General features: G+C 44.1%; 1 protein-coding gene across 1 annotated transcript in view; it reads right to left on the minus strand.

The window, feature by feature from the left end:
- ADCY2 (adenylate cyclase 2) overlaps positions 1 to 16,935 on the minus strand; it is a 460,851-nt gene that overhangs the window by 156,241 nt on the left and 287,675 nt on the right. Inside the window, exon 5 of the mRNA XM_052659207.1 lies at positions 2,986 to 3,134. Within this exon, the coding sequence (XP_052515167.1) occupies positions 2,986 to 3,134 (149 nt within the window). The remainder of the gene's footprint in view (positions 1 to 2,985; positions 3,135 to 16,935) is intronic.

The raw sequence follows: 16,935 nt of genomic DNA on the forward strand, positions 1-16,935 counted from the left end.
AGCTGAAGCTGCTTCACCAACCCTTTGCCTTAGATTGTGTGGTAACTGGCTTCCAAGATGGTCTCAGTCACCCTCACCTCCCTTGTATTGTCCCTCCCCATAACGGGTAGGAGTGACTTGTGTAACTAATAGAATACTGTAGGAATAGCCAGAAATGACTTTTCATAAAAGATATAGCAACTTCCACCTGGCTCTCTCTTGGATCCTTCCCTCTGGGGAAGCAAGCAGCCATATTGTGAGGACACTCAAGCAACCTGTGAAGAGGTCCAGCAGTGAAGATCTGAGGCCTTCCGCCAACAGGAAGTTAACCTGCCCACCAGGTGAGAAGCCACATTGTGAGCAGATCCCCCAGCAGCCTGAAGCCTCATGGGGAAGTCTACGCCAGAACCACTTAAGATGCTCCAAAACTCCAGCCCACAGAAACTGTGAGATGTCTATTGTTCTTTAAAACCACTAAGTTTTGGGGTAATTTGTAGAAATTGATAGAAATGTAGAAACTATGTAGAAATTATCATAGAAATTGATAATACAGATATTATGCAGATTCTTTATCAACTGCCTGAAATTGGTCGTGTCATCTGTTATTTTTGCAGGTCTAGTGTTCCTGGACTATATCAAACTACTTAGAGTCTGTGATCTTCTTTAGATACAGACATATTAATATTTATTTTTATGCATTTTGAATACCAATAATTGTCTTAAAAATACTGCAGGAGATGGAGGGCCATTCCTGATTTTCAGACAATTAAGGTCCGTCTAGTCAAGGCTATGGTTTTTCCAGTGGTCATGTATGGGTGTGAGAGTTGGACTGTGAAGAAAGCTGAGTGCCAAAGAATTGATGCCTTTGAACTGTGGTGTTTGAGAAGACTCTTGAGAGTCCCTTGGAGATCCAAGTCCCAAGGAGATCCAAGCAGTCCATTCTAAAGGAGATCAGTCCTGGGTGTTCATTGGAAGGACTGATGCTAAAGCTGAAACTCCAATACTTTGGCCACCTCACGCAAAAAGTTGACTCACTGGAAAAGACTCTGATGCTGGGAGGGATTGGGGACAGGAGGAGAAGGGGACGACAGAGAACGAGATGGCTGGATGGCATCACCAACTCGATGGACATGAGTTTGACTGAACTCCAGGAGTTGGTGACGGACAGGGAGGCCTGGCGTGCTGCGGTTCATAGGGTCGCAAAGAGTCGGACATGACTGAGTGACTGAACTGAACTGAAGGCTAGAAAGAGCAATTTCTAGTAAAATATAACTTATTAGATACTATAAATTGTTTTCCTTTAATCATGTAGGCAAAATGCTTAAAAACCTAAAGGCAAGCGAGTGTTTTAAATAATTTCACTCGTTAATATGTATGAATGTTCTCTTTCTCTGTGTTTATACACACACACACACACACACACACACACACACACACATGTATATACATACACACCCATAGTTCTTTCCTATTATTCCAAAAATTGATGGGGACTTAAAAATATTTACTCCTGATTCCGCATTGATATGCAATTTTTTTTCTGTTATCTCCCTCTCATTATTGTATATTAGCTCTTTATTGTATATTAGCTCTTTGTGTGCTTGGGCCACACCTGTTTCTAAAATCATGTGTCAAATGAGATTTGTCTTAGCAATACATTTAAGCTACAGTTAGGCCTTCCCTGGTGGCTCAGACAGTAAAGAATCCACCTGCAATGTGGGAGACCTGGCTTTGATCCCTGGGTCGGGAAGATCCCTTGGAGAAGGGAATGGCAACCAACTTCAGTATCCTTGCCTGGAGAACTCCATGGGCGGAGGAGCCTGGCCGGCTACAATAGGGTTGCACAGAGTCGGACACGACTAAGTGACTGACATTTTCACTTCTATTTTAAGCTACAGTTAAATTTATTTCTTATTAATCAATTTCAGATATCCTTGACCTGAAGTGATCAGACCTAACGCAGCAACATGCAAGGGAAAAAGTCTGGAGTTGGGGGCAAACAGCCTGATTTCGATTCTAGGTGATGAGCTACACAACTTCAGTTTTGTTTGTGGTTGTTGTTAATAAACTGTTGAATGGAGGGGCAAGTAACCCTGACAACTGAAGGAGCAACCTGATGAATAAGGCAGGCACAGGTTGCTCACTGAGATAACCCAGCCAGAAGAGCAAGCACCACTGTAACACAATGGAACAGATGGAAGGACAGGCCTCTAGAGAATTGGGATCAGAAACAGGTGTGCATGGAGAATGGTGGGGACCAGAGTGCCTACGTCTGGAGGGGCCAGAGACGATGGGGAGCACCACCCCAAACCAAAGTGAGGGCCCACCCGGCTCCCGTCCAGAGCTCAGGGGAGAAGAGGTCCTACACGACCTCCCTTCTGACCACAATCCCTTGTTAGTTTTCTAGTTACTAAGATTCCAGGAATGGCTCCCTGAGAAGCATCTATGACTGCCACTCTTGGACAAGCTGTAACTTTCACTGCAATTTCATTAAGGTGCCCGCCGGTCACTTATGATGCTGGGTACTGGCCATACCCAGAGCCCAGAGACACTCCCCCGCCCCCACCCCACCCCTGCATTCCTGATGGGCAGCAGGATACCCAGCCGCCCTGGAAAGTGCTAGCTCCTGGAGCCCTGGCCCTGCCAAGCCCATGTCGAAGAACCAGTCCTTGTGCCTAGAGCCCGACTCCCTAATCTTACTGAGATAGAGAGTCCTGAGATCCGACCTGAGAGTTCCCAGAATGAAGGCCCCACCGGCCACTTCTCTCCCCTTTGTAACAGCTGGTCCCAAAATGCAACGAGTGGAAGGGCCTGTTTTCTTATCTGAATGACCGAGAGGCCCTCGCACACGGGTAGGTGGAGTGGACATATGCTTTGCACCAAGATGAACAGCCCCGAAGGGCACATGACGCTTAAGACGGGGACTTCGGGGGACCTACATCCGCCACCCACATCCACCACCCGGGCTCCCCCGCCTCGCCGAGGAGGGAAGACGGTGCCGCGTACCTGACGTTGGTGTGCCGCTTGACGTAGAGGTTGTGGAAGTTGTTGGTGTTCTCCATCTGGCCGGCTTTGGGGCCCTGCAGCCTCTGGATGATCTCCGCTTTCATCTCCATGGCTATGTGTGCCGGCAGCAAGGAGAGCAGCAGCCGCTCCTGAAGCCAGGATGGAAGGAAGACAGAGAGAGGTCACACCACCGAGGCCGCAGCAAGGGCCGAGCGAAAGCACCACGGGGCCGGAGCGCGGCCAATCTGAGGACTCTAACAAGTTCAAATACAGAGTCTAGAAATACATGTTAAAAAAAAATCCAATTTTCCAAGGTCAGAGTGTGTTATTAGATTATTTATTGAGTTCTAAGCATGTGTTCTGCAGTGTGCAAAGAAAAGGAAGGCGTAGTTATTTCCCCGAGGGTATTATTTATCTATTGTGATTTTAAACGAGTGAAACGGTAATAATACGAAGATGCCAGAAAGCAGTGGTCAGTCGGAGATAGAAGACTCTCATTTTCGCCTACTCGTTCGCTTGAGAGATAAAGTACAAGCTATATTGCACTTTTGAAAGTCAAGCAATATTCCACATTTCCTAAATAAGATAGTCACACGTTTTCAAATATTTCATTTCCTCTGTGGTGATCATGCAATCCTTTTTCGTCATTCTGAACTATTATAAACACAGAGTCAGAAATATTAGTCTCTGAGAAAATGTCATCTATGAGAAACTATAGGTGGGTCACAAAGAAGTGAAAACATACGAGCCTTTCTTATATTTTCAGTCTTTAAATTCAGTAAATCCTGTACATGATAGCATGCAATATTATACATATGTGAATATGCATTTATTATGCTTAGAATGACACTTTTTCATTCCCTTTAAAGAAACTGTAATTTTTTTTTTTTTTTGGACAAGAAGTATCACAGAAGGTCAATCTTTGAAAGTTGATATTTACTCGAGTACTTTAAAAATAAATCTATTATAGAAAACACTATATATTCCTCAGGTATTGTGGATTTAGCTGGTGATATTCAGTGTGTCTAAATGAGCATCTGTAGAGCAAAAGATTTTCTCTTCTTCCACATTTTCTCTCTAACAAATTTCTGTTTGGACAAAGTGGTCAGAGAGTAGAGGAGGGTGGGGGAAAGTGGGCTTTGCCCCCAGATCCACTGGTCCACTTGTTTGTCCCCTGGATCCACCCACAGAGCACATCACTTTGGAACTTTGGGGAACTTTCACGATGGAGCAGAGGGGAGGCCAGAAGTACATCTTGATGAAGATGAAATGGGCCTTGCCACAATCTATCCCCAACCTGCTCCAGGAAAACACAGGTGCAAAGTCAACAGGAGACTCCATGTGGGCCTGTGTGGGGCCTCAGTGCATGGTCGGGGGCATCTCTCCATGAACTGGCATATCTGCGTGTTGGTCATCTGTTCTTTCCTTCCTTCATTCACCCCATCAGGAAACATCCATCACTGCTCACTGAATGCCAGACTCTTGATGAGCACTAATGATAAAGGCAAAGATGAAAGAGACAGTGTCCCTAATAGCACAGCTGTCAGATGAGACTAGAATAGGCTGGTGTTTAGAGGAATCCACGTACCTTGGAAAACAGAGGGGAACTAACAGAGCAGAAGCCCCCGCCATGCACCACATGCTTCCAGGAGCTCTCTTTACGTGCTATATCAATAACAGAAACAGAGTGTAGATATTTCAGTCTTAGGGGAAAAGGATTGAGAGGTCCCCATATTTTTAGAAAAAAATTTTTTTTGGAGGGGTAGCAATACCACTAGATTTTACTGTGGGCATTGGCAACGTAACCCCTTATGTGGTTCCTTGCACTCACAGAGACGGGTGATGTGAAGGGTAGTTAAGTGGGGGGCTTTTTTTGTTTGTTTGTTTGATTTCTCAACTCCTAGAGGAGTTCCTGGAAAGTAGCATTTTCTCTGTAGTTATTTGCTGAATGAATGAATGCCCTGCGGTACATTTTGTCTGGGGCACAATAAACAGAAATCTCAAAACCTATGTTCATTGTTGGTACTGCTTATGGTAGAGACCTGGATAGGCAGGGCTTATGTTTTAAGATCAGATTAATGACCTTCTTCGTCATCAATACCAGGCCTGGGCAAGATCTGGGTCAGTGATCTTCACCCAAAGGGAAATTTGGCTATTCTGCAAAGCAAGGCATTGATTATTTTGGGTTTTTGTCTCTAGCAGACAAAGACACTGGGAGAAAGAATGACTGCCTCTGGTGATACGAGCGGAGCCCCAGCTTCACATCAGCAGGCTGCACTAAAGGCGAAAGGGAACATTCAAAGTGTCTCCTGGTTGGAAAACCATTGGTAAACACCGACAACCACTTGAAATCACATTTTGATTTGATCCCTATTCTGAGCTTGAATTTCCTTCCATTATTCTCCAAATTTCACTAATGACCTAACAATACAACAGCATCATGTTAGCTTAAAGGTGAAGAGGTGAATTCCAATTTTGGACTAAAGCGAAATTTTGAAAGAGCAGGGACCCTGTCCAACTGCGAGACCTCTCATTATGCAGACAAGGGCCAAGATAAACAGCAGCAGGAGGATAGAGAACAGCTGAGTTCAATAATAGAAGAAATCGAGTCATGTTTTGGTTTGTTAACAGAACAAGTGACCCCAGAGAAATGGAGCCACTTGGAACTCAGAATACCAAGAAATTACAAATAATGTGGAAAATGTTGTTCAGTTGCTCAGTCGTGTCCCACTCTTTGCGACCCCATGGACTACAGCACGCCAGGCTTCCCTGTCCAGCACCATCTCCTGGGGCTTGCTCAAAGTCATGTCCATCGAGTCGGTGATGCCATCCAACCCTCTCATCCTCTGTCATCCCCTTCTCCTCCTGCCCTCGATTTTTCCCAGCATCAGGGTCTTTCCAATGACATGAAAAATAGATGTCCATATTTTAAAACTTAGAATAAAACCTGTATCCTTGTTACACACAAATTCAGAGTTCAAAACATTTGGCTGATGATCTAGTGTCTATACAAATTTGATCCCTCTATTATCTCAGAACCAAATGAAAAGGTACTGGGATTTATTTTTTAAATAAATGGCACTATACTACCTTTTGTAATCTTACTACAAAGTAGAGCTATTCTTTCATCTATTTGTCTTTTGCTACCCACCCATCAAATACATGTAATTGCCTCTCACTTTCTTTTTTCTACATTTTGGCTTCCATGACCAACCAGATGGTTAGACATTTGGGAAGTCTGAAAGTCACAAAATACGTGATACATCCAAGGAAGTACTTAGATGATAGACTTTGCTTCTTCAAGTGTGGAACCGAGTTATGCTAATGTTGCCTTCACTCAACTGCATTTTGGTAGCTACTGAGCACACTGTGTGTACTGAGTTACTCTGTATGGGATGGTCTCTGTTTCTCTATTTATTGATCACTGTATTGGATGATTGTATGTGAGGTCAAAATTGTATAAAGGATTCATAATGTTCAAAATCTACTTAAACAAATAGAGAAAATCTAGTGAGAAAACTGTGTTATTGATGTCAACAAAGTCAGAAGACTCATCTGGTCATCCTCTAAGGCATGATGAGACGGGAGACAAAGGAGGCATGTTACTGTGTGTTAGTTGCTCAATCGTGTCCAACTCTTTTGCGACCCAATGGACCTTGCCAGGCTCCTCTGTCCATGGGATTCTCCAGGTAAGAATACTGGAGTGGGTTGCCATTCCCTTCTCCAGAGGATCTTCCTGACCCGGGGATAGAACTTGTGTCTCCTGCATTGCAGGCAGATTCTTTACTGAGTCAGTCAGTTCAGTTCAGTCGCTCAGTCATGTCCGACTCTTTGCAACTCCATGGACTGCCGCACGCCAGGCTTCCCTGGAGCTTACTCAAACTTATGTCCATCGAGTCGGTGATACCATCCAACTATCTCATACTCTGTTGTCCCCTTCTCCTCCCGCCTTCAAGCTTTCCCAGCATCAGAGTCTTTTCCAATGAGTCAGTTCTTTGCATCAGGTGGCCAAAGTATTGGAGTTTCAGCTTCAGCCTCAGTCCTTCCAAAGAATATTCAGGATTGATTTCCTTTAGGATAGACTGGTTGGATTGCCTTGCAGTCCAAGGGCCTCTCAAGAGTCTTCTCCAACACCACAGTTCAAAAGCATTAATTCTTCCACTGAGTCAGAGATGCCATCTCATCTCTGTCATAAAGTAAGCAGACCCTGAACAGATTTATCACTGCCTAAAACAGTGACAAGAAATACTGGCATGTAGGATATAACAGATTATGAATCTGGTCTAGACTATCATTTAGAAATCTCAGTGGAATCTGTGTCTACAGAGATGTCTGGTGATTGGCTTAATTAGATTATAACCAGCTTTGTATTTTCTGATGGATGACAGACGAGTCAAGGGCTAAGAAAAACCAAAGTACACCAGCTTGCAAATCTCAACTGACATTCTTCTGCATTATTACCTTATGAGGATAACTTGTGTGTCTCTGTGGACTCAGCACAGTCTTCTGTTAAATTTAAAGGTATCAGTCGATTCTCCCATGGTTTACATTCATTTCCAGTCATGGTTCTGGAGCCTGTGTTGTTGGTGTCCTAACCATATTCCCTCTCCGTTCCTTGGAGGTCGCCTGCAGCCTCGTCCTTTCTAAATCTACAGTTTCCTGTGCCTCAACCAATGAGGAAGTGATTGGTGGATAAATATCTCAGCTCCCGCATCCACATCCCTCAGTGGACAGATCTGAGCACTTTCTACTCTTCCCTCTGAGGGTTTCCAGATGGACTAAGCCCCTGTGGCCAGCTACCCCTTTCAATAGCTGGAGCTGGATCCTCCCTGATCCACTCCCTCACTCGGCCACCTGAAACCACATCCAACTAAATGTCCAAACTCACATCCTCGTCTGAGTGTTGCTCAGGGTAAACCTAACTGAGACCTTTGCAAGCACCTTCGTTTTCTGCCTGGACTTTGTTTCCACCAGGACTTCCTGGTGGCTCAGATGGTAAAGCATCTGCCTACAATGTGGGAGACCTGGGTTCAATGCCTGGGTCGGGAAGATCTCCTGGAGAAGGAAATGGCAACCCACTCCAGTATTCTTGCCTGGAAAATCCCATGGATGGAGGAACCTGGTAGGCTACAGTCCATGGGGTGGCAAAGAGTTGGACACGACTGAGTGACTTCACTGTTTTCCACTTTTTTTTGTTTTCTGCCTACATTCTGCAGGCATCCCAGTATCCTTGCCTGGAGAATCCCGTGGACAGTGGAACCTGGTGGGCTATAGTCTATAGGGTTGCACAGAGTTGGACATGACTGAAGCAATTTAGCACACATGCAAACCCCCAAGACCACAGAGCCAGCCTTCCCTAAAGTACAGATCCATGAACAAAAAAGATGAATTAAATAAAGTACCTCTCTTTCATGCCCATAGCTTCATTTAATGACCAAATGTAAATCATGGTCTTTAATTTAGTCCCACGTGTAGACAGATGAATGGTTTTTTATAGGTAGTTTGAAAAATACAGGAAATCAACTCCATATGTTGTGTAAACCAAATTTTTCTTTGTGTGTGTGTTAAAGAATCTTTGTGAAGTTAGAGTGGAATAAAGATGTTGGTAACAGCCTACCAGCCAAAAAGAAAAGAACCCAAGTCTTCTCAATTATCACATGATTCTGATGGACAGCAAGACCAGTGACCAAAGCCCACAGACAGGATTTGTGTTTTGGGGTCTGCACACATCCTCTTGGTCATCACGGCATTGGATAAAGGGTTAAGCCTTAAATACAAGTCTGTGCTTGAACATTCTGAATCAAGTCACCGTTAAATATGTCTTTCTTCCCTTATAAAGTGCTGTACTCTGAAAGGAAAGCCCAATATTATGGCATACATGATAAATTTCAACTCAACTCATAATCTGACAAGGTTAATATTTCCATTAATATTTCAGCTTTTTGATAATGTAGCTGTGTGCCCTGCCAAATTATCTGAAAGCAACATACAAACTTAAGTGCTTAATATGCCAGATATGACTTAGCTACATTATCTCCAAATACACTGGAGAAACTCCTTAAGGGGATTTTTGGAAAATCAAGTCGTCACAAAACTGATTGATGCACACCATCACTATTTCTTTCTCTTTTTAGAAAAGACTGTCGAATGACACGGAATTTGGCTAATTCCAGCCTACTCAAAGATCATCCAGTGAATAGGTCGGCTATAGTTTGAGAGTTTCATTTTAACACATGTCTTTATTAAGCCTCTAATTAATATTCATTAAATTCATACATTTTTCTGAGAATGTGTTCTTTTTAAATTGTGCCACGTAGAAAGCTAGAGTTTGTAAATTTCAATGTACTATTGATCAAAATTCAAGACACTCTCCAACTCCAAATTGTTTCTAACATAATGAAACAAAGCAGATATTTAACTTTACCTTTTTATGCCATTTTTGAGATTATTTCAGTTGACAGGAAAATCCAATTTAAGCAAAGATGATGTATGCTTAAATTCTGAGCTATCATATACTGATGTACATTATATCCTGTTTCTTCTTTAAACCATGCATGTGATAAATGTTTAAAACTGCTGCATTTTCGGAAAGGAGGATGACAAGGACTTGCTCTTTAATAAGAATCAAATTTTTTCCTCTTTCAAATTCTTATTTCTATCTCATTCTTATTTTCAATGCCATTCAGGTACCTCAGGATGGCAAACCAATTCGATATATTAATCCTTCTATTGTATTCATTCCTTTCATTGAAGGAATAAGTTACAAATTTTCTCTTCCCAAGAGAAAGTAGTCACTGGCATAAAGAGACACCAGATCCCTAAGGAGCTACCGTGTTAGAAGAGGTGCTGAAGAGATTTGCTGATACGCTGCCATTCAGTATTGACCTGCAGCATGAAAGGATCAGGTATCCGTTTAGAATCAAACACTGAAGCCTCTGTACTTGGAAAACACCCACTAGGGATGTGCATCTGTGTCAGTATTTCCCCCAGATATATCTTCTCTTGCAGCCAGCTTCATGTGTGCAAGTCTCAGTGAAAAACCATCCTTTATTGCCACCAGCTTCTATCACCTGCACACTTCCGAAGTTAAGGTATAGTTTTTGTTCAGTCGCTAAGTCATGTCTGACTCTTTGCAACACCATGGAAGCTCTCTGCATCAGGTGGCCAAAGGGTTGGAGTTTCAGCTTCAGCATCAGTCCTTAATGAATATTCAGGACTGATTTCCTTTAGGATTGACTAGTTTGATCACCTTGCAGTCCAGAGGACTTTCAAGAGTCTTCTCCAGCACCACAATATGAAAGCATCACTTCTTTGGTGCTCAGCCTTTCTTATGGTTCACCTCACACATCCGTACATGACTACTGCAAAAACCATAACTTTGACTAGACGGACCTTTGTCAGCAAAGTGATGTGTCTGCTTTGTAATACTCTGTCTAGGTATATACTAAGGTGTAGTAACAGCTGCCATTACTGCTATTTCTTGCTATTCAATTTAGTTCGTTTCTCTTCAGTCCAGCCTTAGGAATCTTGCTTCACAGTAATCAGTCAGTTAATACTTATTATTTGGAAGGTCTTGCTTTATCTAACTTTGATTTTTACAATAAAATCAGTCATCATATTTACGCATGACGAAACCCCGCACTGTCTGGGAGAAACAGCACCCAAGTCTGAGTAGATCTGAGCTCCTGTTCTTTCTCTACCACGACCTACATGACCTCAGTTAAATCCCTCCAGCCTTGGAGCCTCAATTTAGTTGTTTAAAAATATATCTGTTAAACTTGGTGAGTTGAAGGTCTGCAGGTCCCTGTAAGTTCCTAGAATTCTATGGAACCACAAAGCTTTTTTCCTTGAATTTGCCTCTTACTGTTTCAGACTCAAACACAAAGGAAAGGAGGCGAGTGCTCACAACCACAGACCACAGCCAAGACAGTTAAGAAGCACTGCGGGAAAGGAGAGGCCTCTTGACAAAGAAACTCTTCCTTGAAGGGTTACTTCACTGAACTGCAAGAGGACGGAGAACGGCGAGGGGCTCTGGTGTGCTGTGTGAACGGCCAGCGTTTGTGTGCAGAGGGCAAGTCAGCTTGCTTATTACACAGTTTAGGGAGGCTGAAATGCTTTGAGCAAATGAAAATCAATATGCACTTTGACAAGTCACTGTTCCCTTTAACAAAACCATTAAGGCCTTCTGTTGCATTCATACATTGTTGTCTCATTTTATAAACCCTGGCTATATTAAATTCTATTTAAATTTAAACACTTTTTACCATAAAGGGGGGGGGGGGTGCAAAATAGATAAAGCCTTGTCTCAGAGCGGGTAGAGGGAGGTGGTACTCACTAGGGAGTCAAGACCTGATGAAACTTGCATCTTCCAACTTGATGGTCACTGATTTCTCATCCTACTGGCTAATCTGTAAGCTCAGCAGAAGGATTAAGACTGTTGGGGTACTTTTACAGAGCACATCAGTAACAAAAGATGGAAGGAAAGAAGCGATCACTTACATGCGATTACTCTCTAGCAAGCAGGAGTTAGAGAACACAAGGCTAAAGTCAAGTTATCAAGTGCGTTTTCAGTCACAGGTGACAGTAAATTGATACTTTTAAATTCAAACTACTAACCATCAATTTAATTCTTTAATATGGAGCCTTTAGGGGGTCTTCCTAGTGGCTCAGACAGTAAAGACTCTGCCTGCCATGCAGGAGACCAGGGTTTGATTCCTAGGTCAGGAAGATCCCCTGGAGAAGGGAATGGCAACCCACTTCAGTATTCTTGCCTGGAGAATCCCATGGACTGAGGAGCCTGGCGGGCTACAGTCCAAAGGGTCGCAAAGAGTCAGACGTGACTGAGCAACTAACACTTTCAGTGGAAGAAACAGCGTTCATAATGTAGAAAGCCTTCAATCCTTGGGTGGGAGACTATGGAGGTTCTGAGATAAGAGGCACAGCTCTGTTTCCCGACCAGGCAGCAGGATACATGGGCACCCACAGCAAGATGGTGGGATGGTCTATGAGTTTCACATGCATCTCTCAAGGCCGCTGCTCCCATGAGGCCCGAGACGACACAGCTCAACACCAGGGCTATGAAAACACCCAAAGGGGAGCTCATCATGCAAACAGACCTCCACACCCACACACTAAAAAGTGAAAAAGTAAACGCTCCAGATTAACAACGACTCTGGTCTGATTTTCCCCTCCAAGGTCATCTGCCTATATGCAAGGCAGACCCTCCATCCTGAAACAGGCAAAGCCAGTTGAAGAAAATGCAGAGACATTGTATGAAGACTGACCCCTTTCCTGGATTGTGGGGAAAAGAGAAACTCAGGGTGTACAGGGGGCTAGGTGATTTCTTCTGAGAAGAAGGATAGATGGAGATGCTGCCAGAGGAGATGATAAGAAGATACAGACAAATATGTGAGATCAACTATATTAAATGCATTATTGACTGGAGACATATTAATGCCAGAGGTGTCAGTTTCTGCAAAAATACCCTAGTTGATAAAATGCTAAATATTGCAGGCAGTAAAATGGAATACTGTAACATCCAAATGCAATCCGTCGATGAAACTGTATACCACAGATGACCAGATAACAATGTAGCTATATACACACAACACTCCCAGTCACTCAATTGCTGTTCTGAAATACATGTTGCCCCTTTCTTTCCTTGCTCCTCTGACCGTAAGCTTGGCCACGTGGCTTGGTCTGACCAATCACCTGTGAAGGGCGTGATGTGTGCTTCTTCTGAGCAGAAGCTTTAACAGCCAGTGTGGGGCTTACCATTTCATTTCCATCTGCTCTGGGGACCAGCAGCGCCCCAGCGAGAGGCTGCTCTGAGCCTGAGTTGAATGTAAGATGCAAAATGGAAGCTCATCTGTACTGGAGAAATACAAGGTCTCTTTGGCATTATCATTGCCTGCTCCTTCAATTTGGGGGTGATTTGTGCCACAGCTCCCCCGAGCTCTTTGGACAGATGCAACACTGAAGGGCGTGCACACCAACCCATGTGCTCGGTCCTTGCGTGCACACAACTTTCACAGCTATTCCGACTTGGGGCAATTTCACTGAAATTTCTTTACTTCTTTGCACAGAGGTAACTTGGAGTTGCATTAAGTGGGGTAGGAATTACCCGGGGCAGGAACTTCCCCATCTGGGATCAGATGCTTCTCTTCAGTTATAAAAACCAGGGAACACTTCTCTAAAAGATATTTTCCCCCCTAAGGCAAGGCTGAAGTTGTGAGAATTCACCCATTCTATTGGCTGCAGGTGTCATGTTACAGGCTAACTGTTGCTCTTCTCCAAAGCACTTGTTCTCACTGGATGCAAAGTAACGGGCTTTTAGCAGGCTGACAAGCGCTCCACACTTAAGAATGCTGGCAGCGTTGGACTGAGAGAGCATGGGAGTGTGTCTGCTGGGGTGCAGGTCTGGCTCCTCCTTGATGGTGGTGAGACGGTGGGTTCACTCAGTTTAATCCCTCAGCAGCTTGAGATGCTAGTCTGGAGGAGATGGCTTGGTCTAAGGATGGATGTTCGAGTGTATGAGACGTGTGCGTGTAAGAGAGGTGGGGAGAGGTGAGGGGGAGACTGGAGGCTGTGGAGCTCTGCAGGGGAGACCAGTCCCTTCAATGTTGCTGTAAGTCTGGCCTCAGAAAAAGCTCTGAAAGTTCATGTTTGGGACACTCAAGAATTGCTGACTGAAGAACAGACCTCTCTTTCACATGGAAATGAACTTCCTATTCTTCCAGGAAATGACAGAACTACTCTGCCTAAATGCAGCTGCTGTGCTCTTTTGTTTATTTTATTGAAGTATAGTTGATTTACAATGTTGCATTAGTTTCTACTGTACAGCAAAATGATTTAGTTATACACACACCTGGCGTGCTTTAATTCACGGGGTCACAAAGATTTGGACACTACTGAGAGTTGGACTGTGAAGAAGGCTGAACGCCGAAGAATTGATGCTTTTTAAATGTGGTGTTGGAGAAGACTCTTGAGAGTCCCTTGGACTGCAAGGAGATCCCACCAGTCCATTCTGAAGGAGATCAGCCCTGGGATTTCTTTGGAAGGAATGATGCTAAAGCTGAAACTCCAGTACTTTGACCACCTCATGCGAAGAGTTGACTCATTGGAAAAGACTCTGATGCTGGGAGGGATTGGGGGCAGGAGGAGAAGGGGACGACCGAGGATGAGATGGCTGGATGGCATCACGGACTCAATGGACGTGAGTCTGAGTGAACTCCGGGAGTTGGTGATGGACAGGGAGGCCTGGCGTGCTGCGATTCATGGGGTCGCAAAGAGTCGGACACGGAAAAAAAAAAAAAAAGAGTCGGACATGACTGAGCGACTGAACTGAACTGAACTGAGCGACTGAAGTGAACTGAACTGATAGGTATATACTTTTTAATATATTTTTCCCATTATGGTTTATCATAAGATGTCAAATATAGCTCCCTATGCTATACAGTAGGACTTTGTTGCTTTATTCTAAATATAAAAGTTTGCATCTGCTAATCCCAAACTCCCAACTCATTTCTTCCACCTCCCTTGGCAACTACAAGACTGTTCTCCATGTCTGTGAGTCTGTTTCTATTTTGTAGATGGATTCATTTGTGTTATATTTTAGATTCCACATACAAGTGATATCATATGATATTTGTCTGTGACTCACTTCACTTAACATGGTAATCTCTAAGTCCGTCCACGTTGCTGCAAATGGCCTCATGTCATTCCTTTTTATAGCTGAGTAGTGTTCCACTGTGCACACACACACACACACACACACACACACATTATTCATCCACTCATCTGTTGATGGACATCTAGGTTGTCTCCATGCAGTTTCTGCACTCTTAATTCAAGGTTCTTTCCCCCATAGTAACTGCCTAATTTTCACATATCAATTCCAGTTCTAAGCAATTTATAACCATTATCTTGCTTAAGTCTTCCCCACACCGAGGATGTAAGTATTATTAATTTCCTCAGTTTTACCAAGAGGAAACTGAAGATAAACTGGTTTGGGGACTTGCTACGTATCTCATATCAAGCTGGTGGTGGAGCCGGGATTTGAGCCCGTGGAGGCAGCCAGTGGGTAGCGCTCTCCTTGACCATCCAGAATAAGAGACAACACGTAACTAAGCACAGCAAGAAATCCCAGCACCAGCCAGTGGCGGGGAGGGGTTCTATGACACTTGGTGGTGTCTCCAGGCATGACTGATTCCTCCACAATTTTTTTGATGGGGAGACTAATCCTTTTTCATAATTGTGTGGAACGTGGAGACCTGAACCTCAAAATAAACTGGGTCTTGGGGCGAGCCTCACAGTGCCCGATGGCGTGGACAGCCCTCAGCCTCTTCTCACCCTTCATGCAGACAGTTACTCGAGTGCAGCCCGGACCACCTGGGGCACACAGCAAACCCCAGTGAACACTAGAAGGCATTCCTTGAGCAGGGAAGGAACAGAGGTGATTTCCAGAAGACACTGGTTGACATTTCCATCGTGAACACAGGACTGTATCCTGAAATGTGCATTTGTTTTTTCCCTGCTCTGATTGCAAAGTCAAGCAGCTGCATAAGAGAGGTGATCGAAAGACTCCCCGGCGTGGAGGTAGATGTTCAAATTCATGCTTATTTGTCCTGAAAAATCAAATCTCCAGAGAAAAGCCTCCAGAGTCAAAACCCTGCAGATAATACCATTTAAATAGTGTACCTGCCCTCAAACACTAACAGTCCCCTTGGGCACCGATGCAGTTGGTATCAGGAGATGGCCCCATCATTTCTGCAGGACATCAACTTTTCAGGGGAAGGATAATAAATAAGGAAAGAGAGAGAACAGAGCTGAACTAATTCTCATTCTGCTCATAAAGCGATGTCCTCAGCTTCCTCAGATACAAACGAAAGATGTAAGCAGCAAACGCTACAGCAAAATCATCGCGGCAAAAAGCTGGAGGTGGCCACACTGGGGGAGTTTTACCAAAAGTGACTCGGATGAAAAGACTGTGGCAAAAACTCAGGGATACAAGCGATCTCTGCTGAAGTTTGCTGGACTGTTCATTTGCTACACACCCGATCTGGGAGCTAATTTTGTTGTTTGTGCGTCGTGTGACGCCATGGACTGCAGCCCACCAGGTTCCTCTGTCCATGGGATTCTCCAGGCAAGAATACTGGAGTGGGTTGCCATTTCCTACTGCAGGGGACCGTCCCAACCCAGGGACCGAATCTTCATCTCTTGTGTTTCTTGCATTGGCAGGCAGGCTCTCTCTCACTGTACTACCTAAGTTTTATCGTTGTCTTTAGAAAATGCATTCTTTGTACTCAGACTGGAGATTTTCTCTAACCTAAGTTTCACTAACAGGTGTGTCTTTGGAGAGAATGGCATCAAATATTAGCTAAAAACAGCGACACTGGTTCAGGATCTCAGATGTAACTGTTGGGGCTCAGAGCAGATTCCCCAAGACGCACTGCAGTGACACCCTGGTTATTTTGAATTAAAGTTACTCGAGAAGCAGCCAGTGCAGAGATATGCCCCTGTCTCCCTGAAAAAAGTGAATACAGTTCCCATGTGAAAAGTACACTCCCTGAGCAAGAAGGTGGAGAATCCTTAATGGCAGAGACAGGCAGTTCAGGACAGAAAGATCCCTGTAAACAAACCTTGTTACTTTTTAAATCCACTACCCCAAATGTGGCTCAGTGGTAAAGAAGCTGCCTGAAGTGCAGGAGACCCAGGTTCAATCCCTTGGTCAGGAAGATCCCCTAGAGAATGGAACAGCTACCCACTTCAGTACTTCCGCCTGGAAAATTCCATGGACAGAGGAGCCTGACGAGCTACAGTCCACGGGGTTGCAAAGAGTCGGAAAGGACTGAGGCACTAAACAGCCAATTCAAACTCTGTTTAGAGTCTTCATAATTAAGCACCCAAGCCTGAATTTGTCTCCTCAGTTCCTCATAAATGTATTGTTTC

Source organism: Budorcas taxicolor, chromosome 20 (assembly GCF_023091745.1).
Source record: "Budorcas taxicolor isolate Tak-1 chromosome 20, Takin1.1, whole genome shotgun sequence".
Classification (NCBI taxonomy): domain Eukaryota; kingdom Metazoa; phylum Chordata; class Mammalia; order Artiodactyla; family Bovidae; genus Budorcas; species Budorcas taxicolor.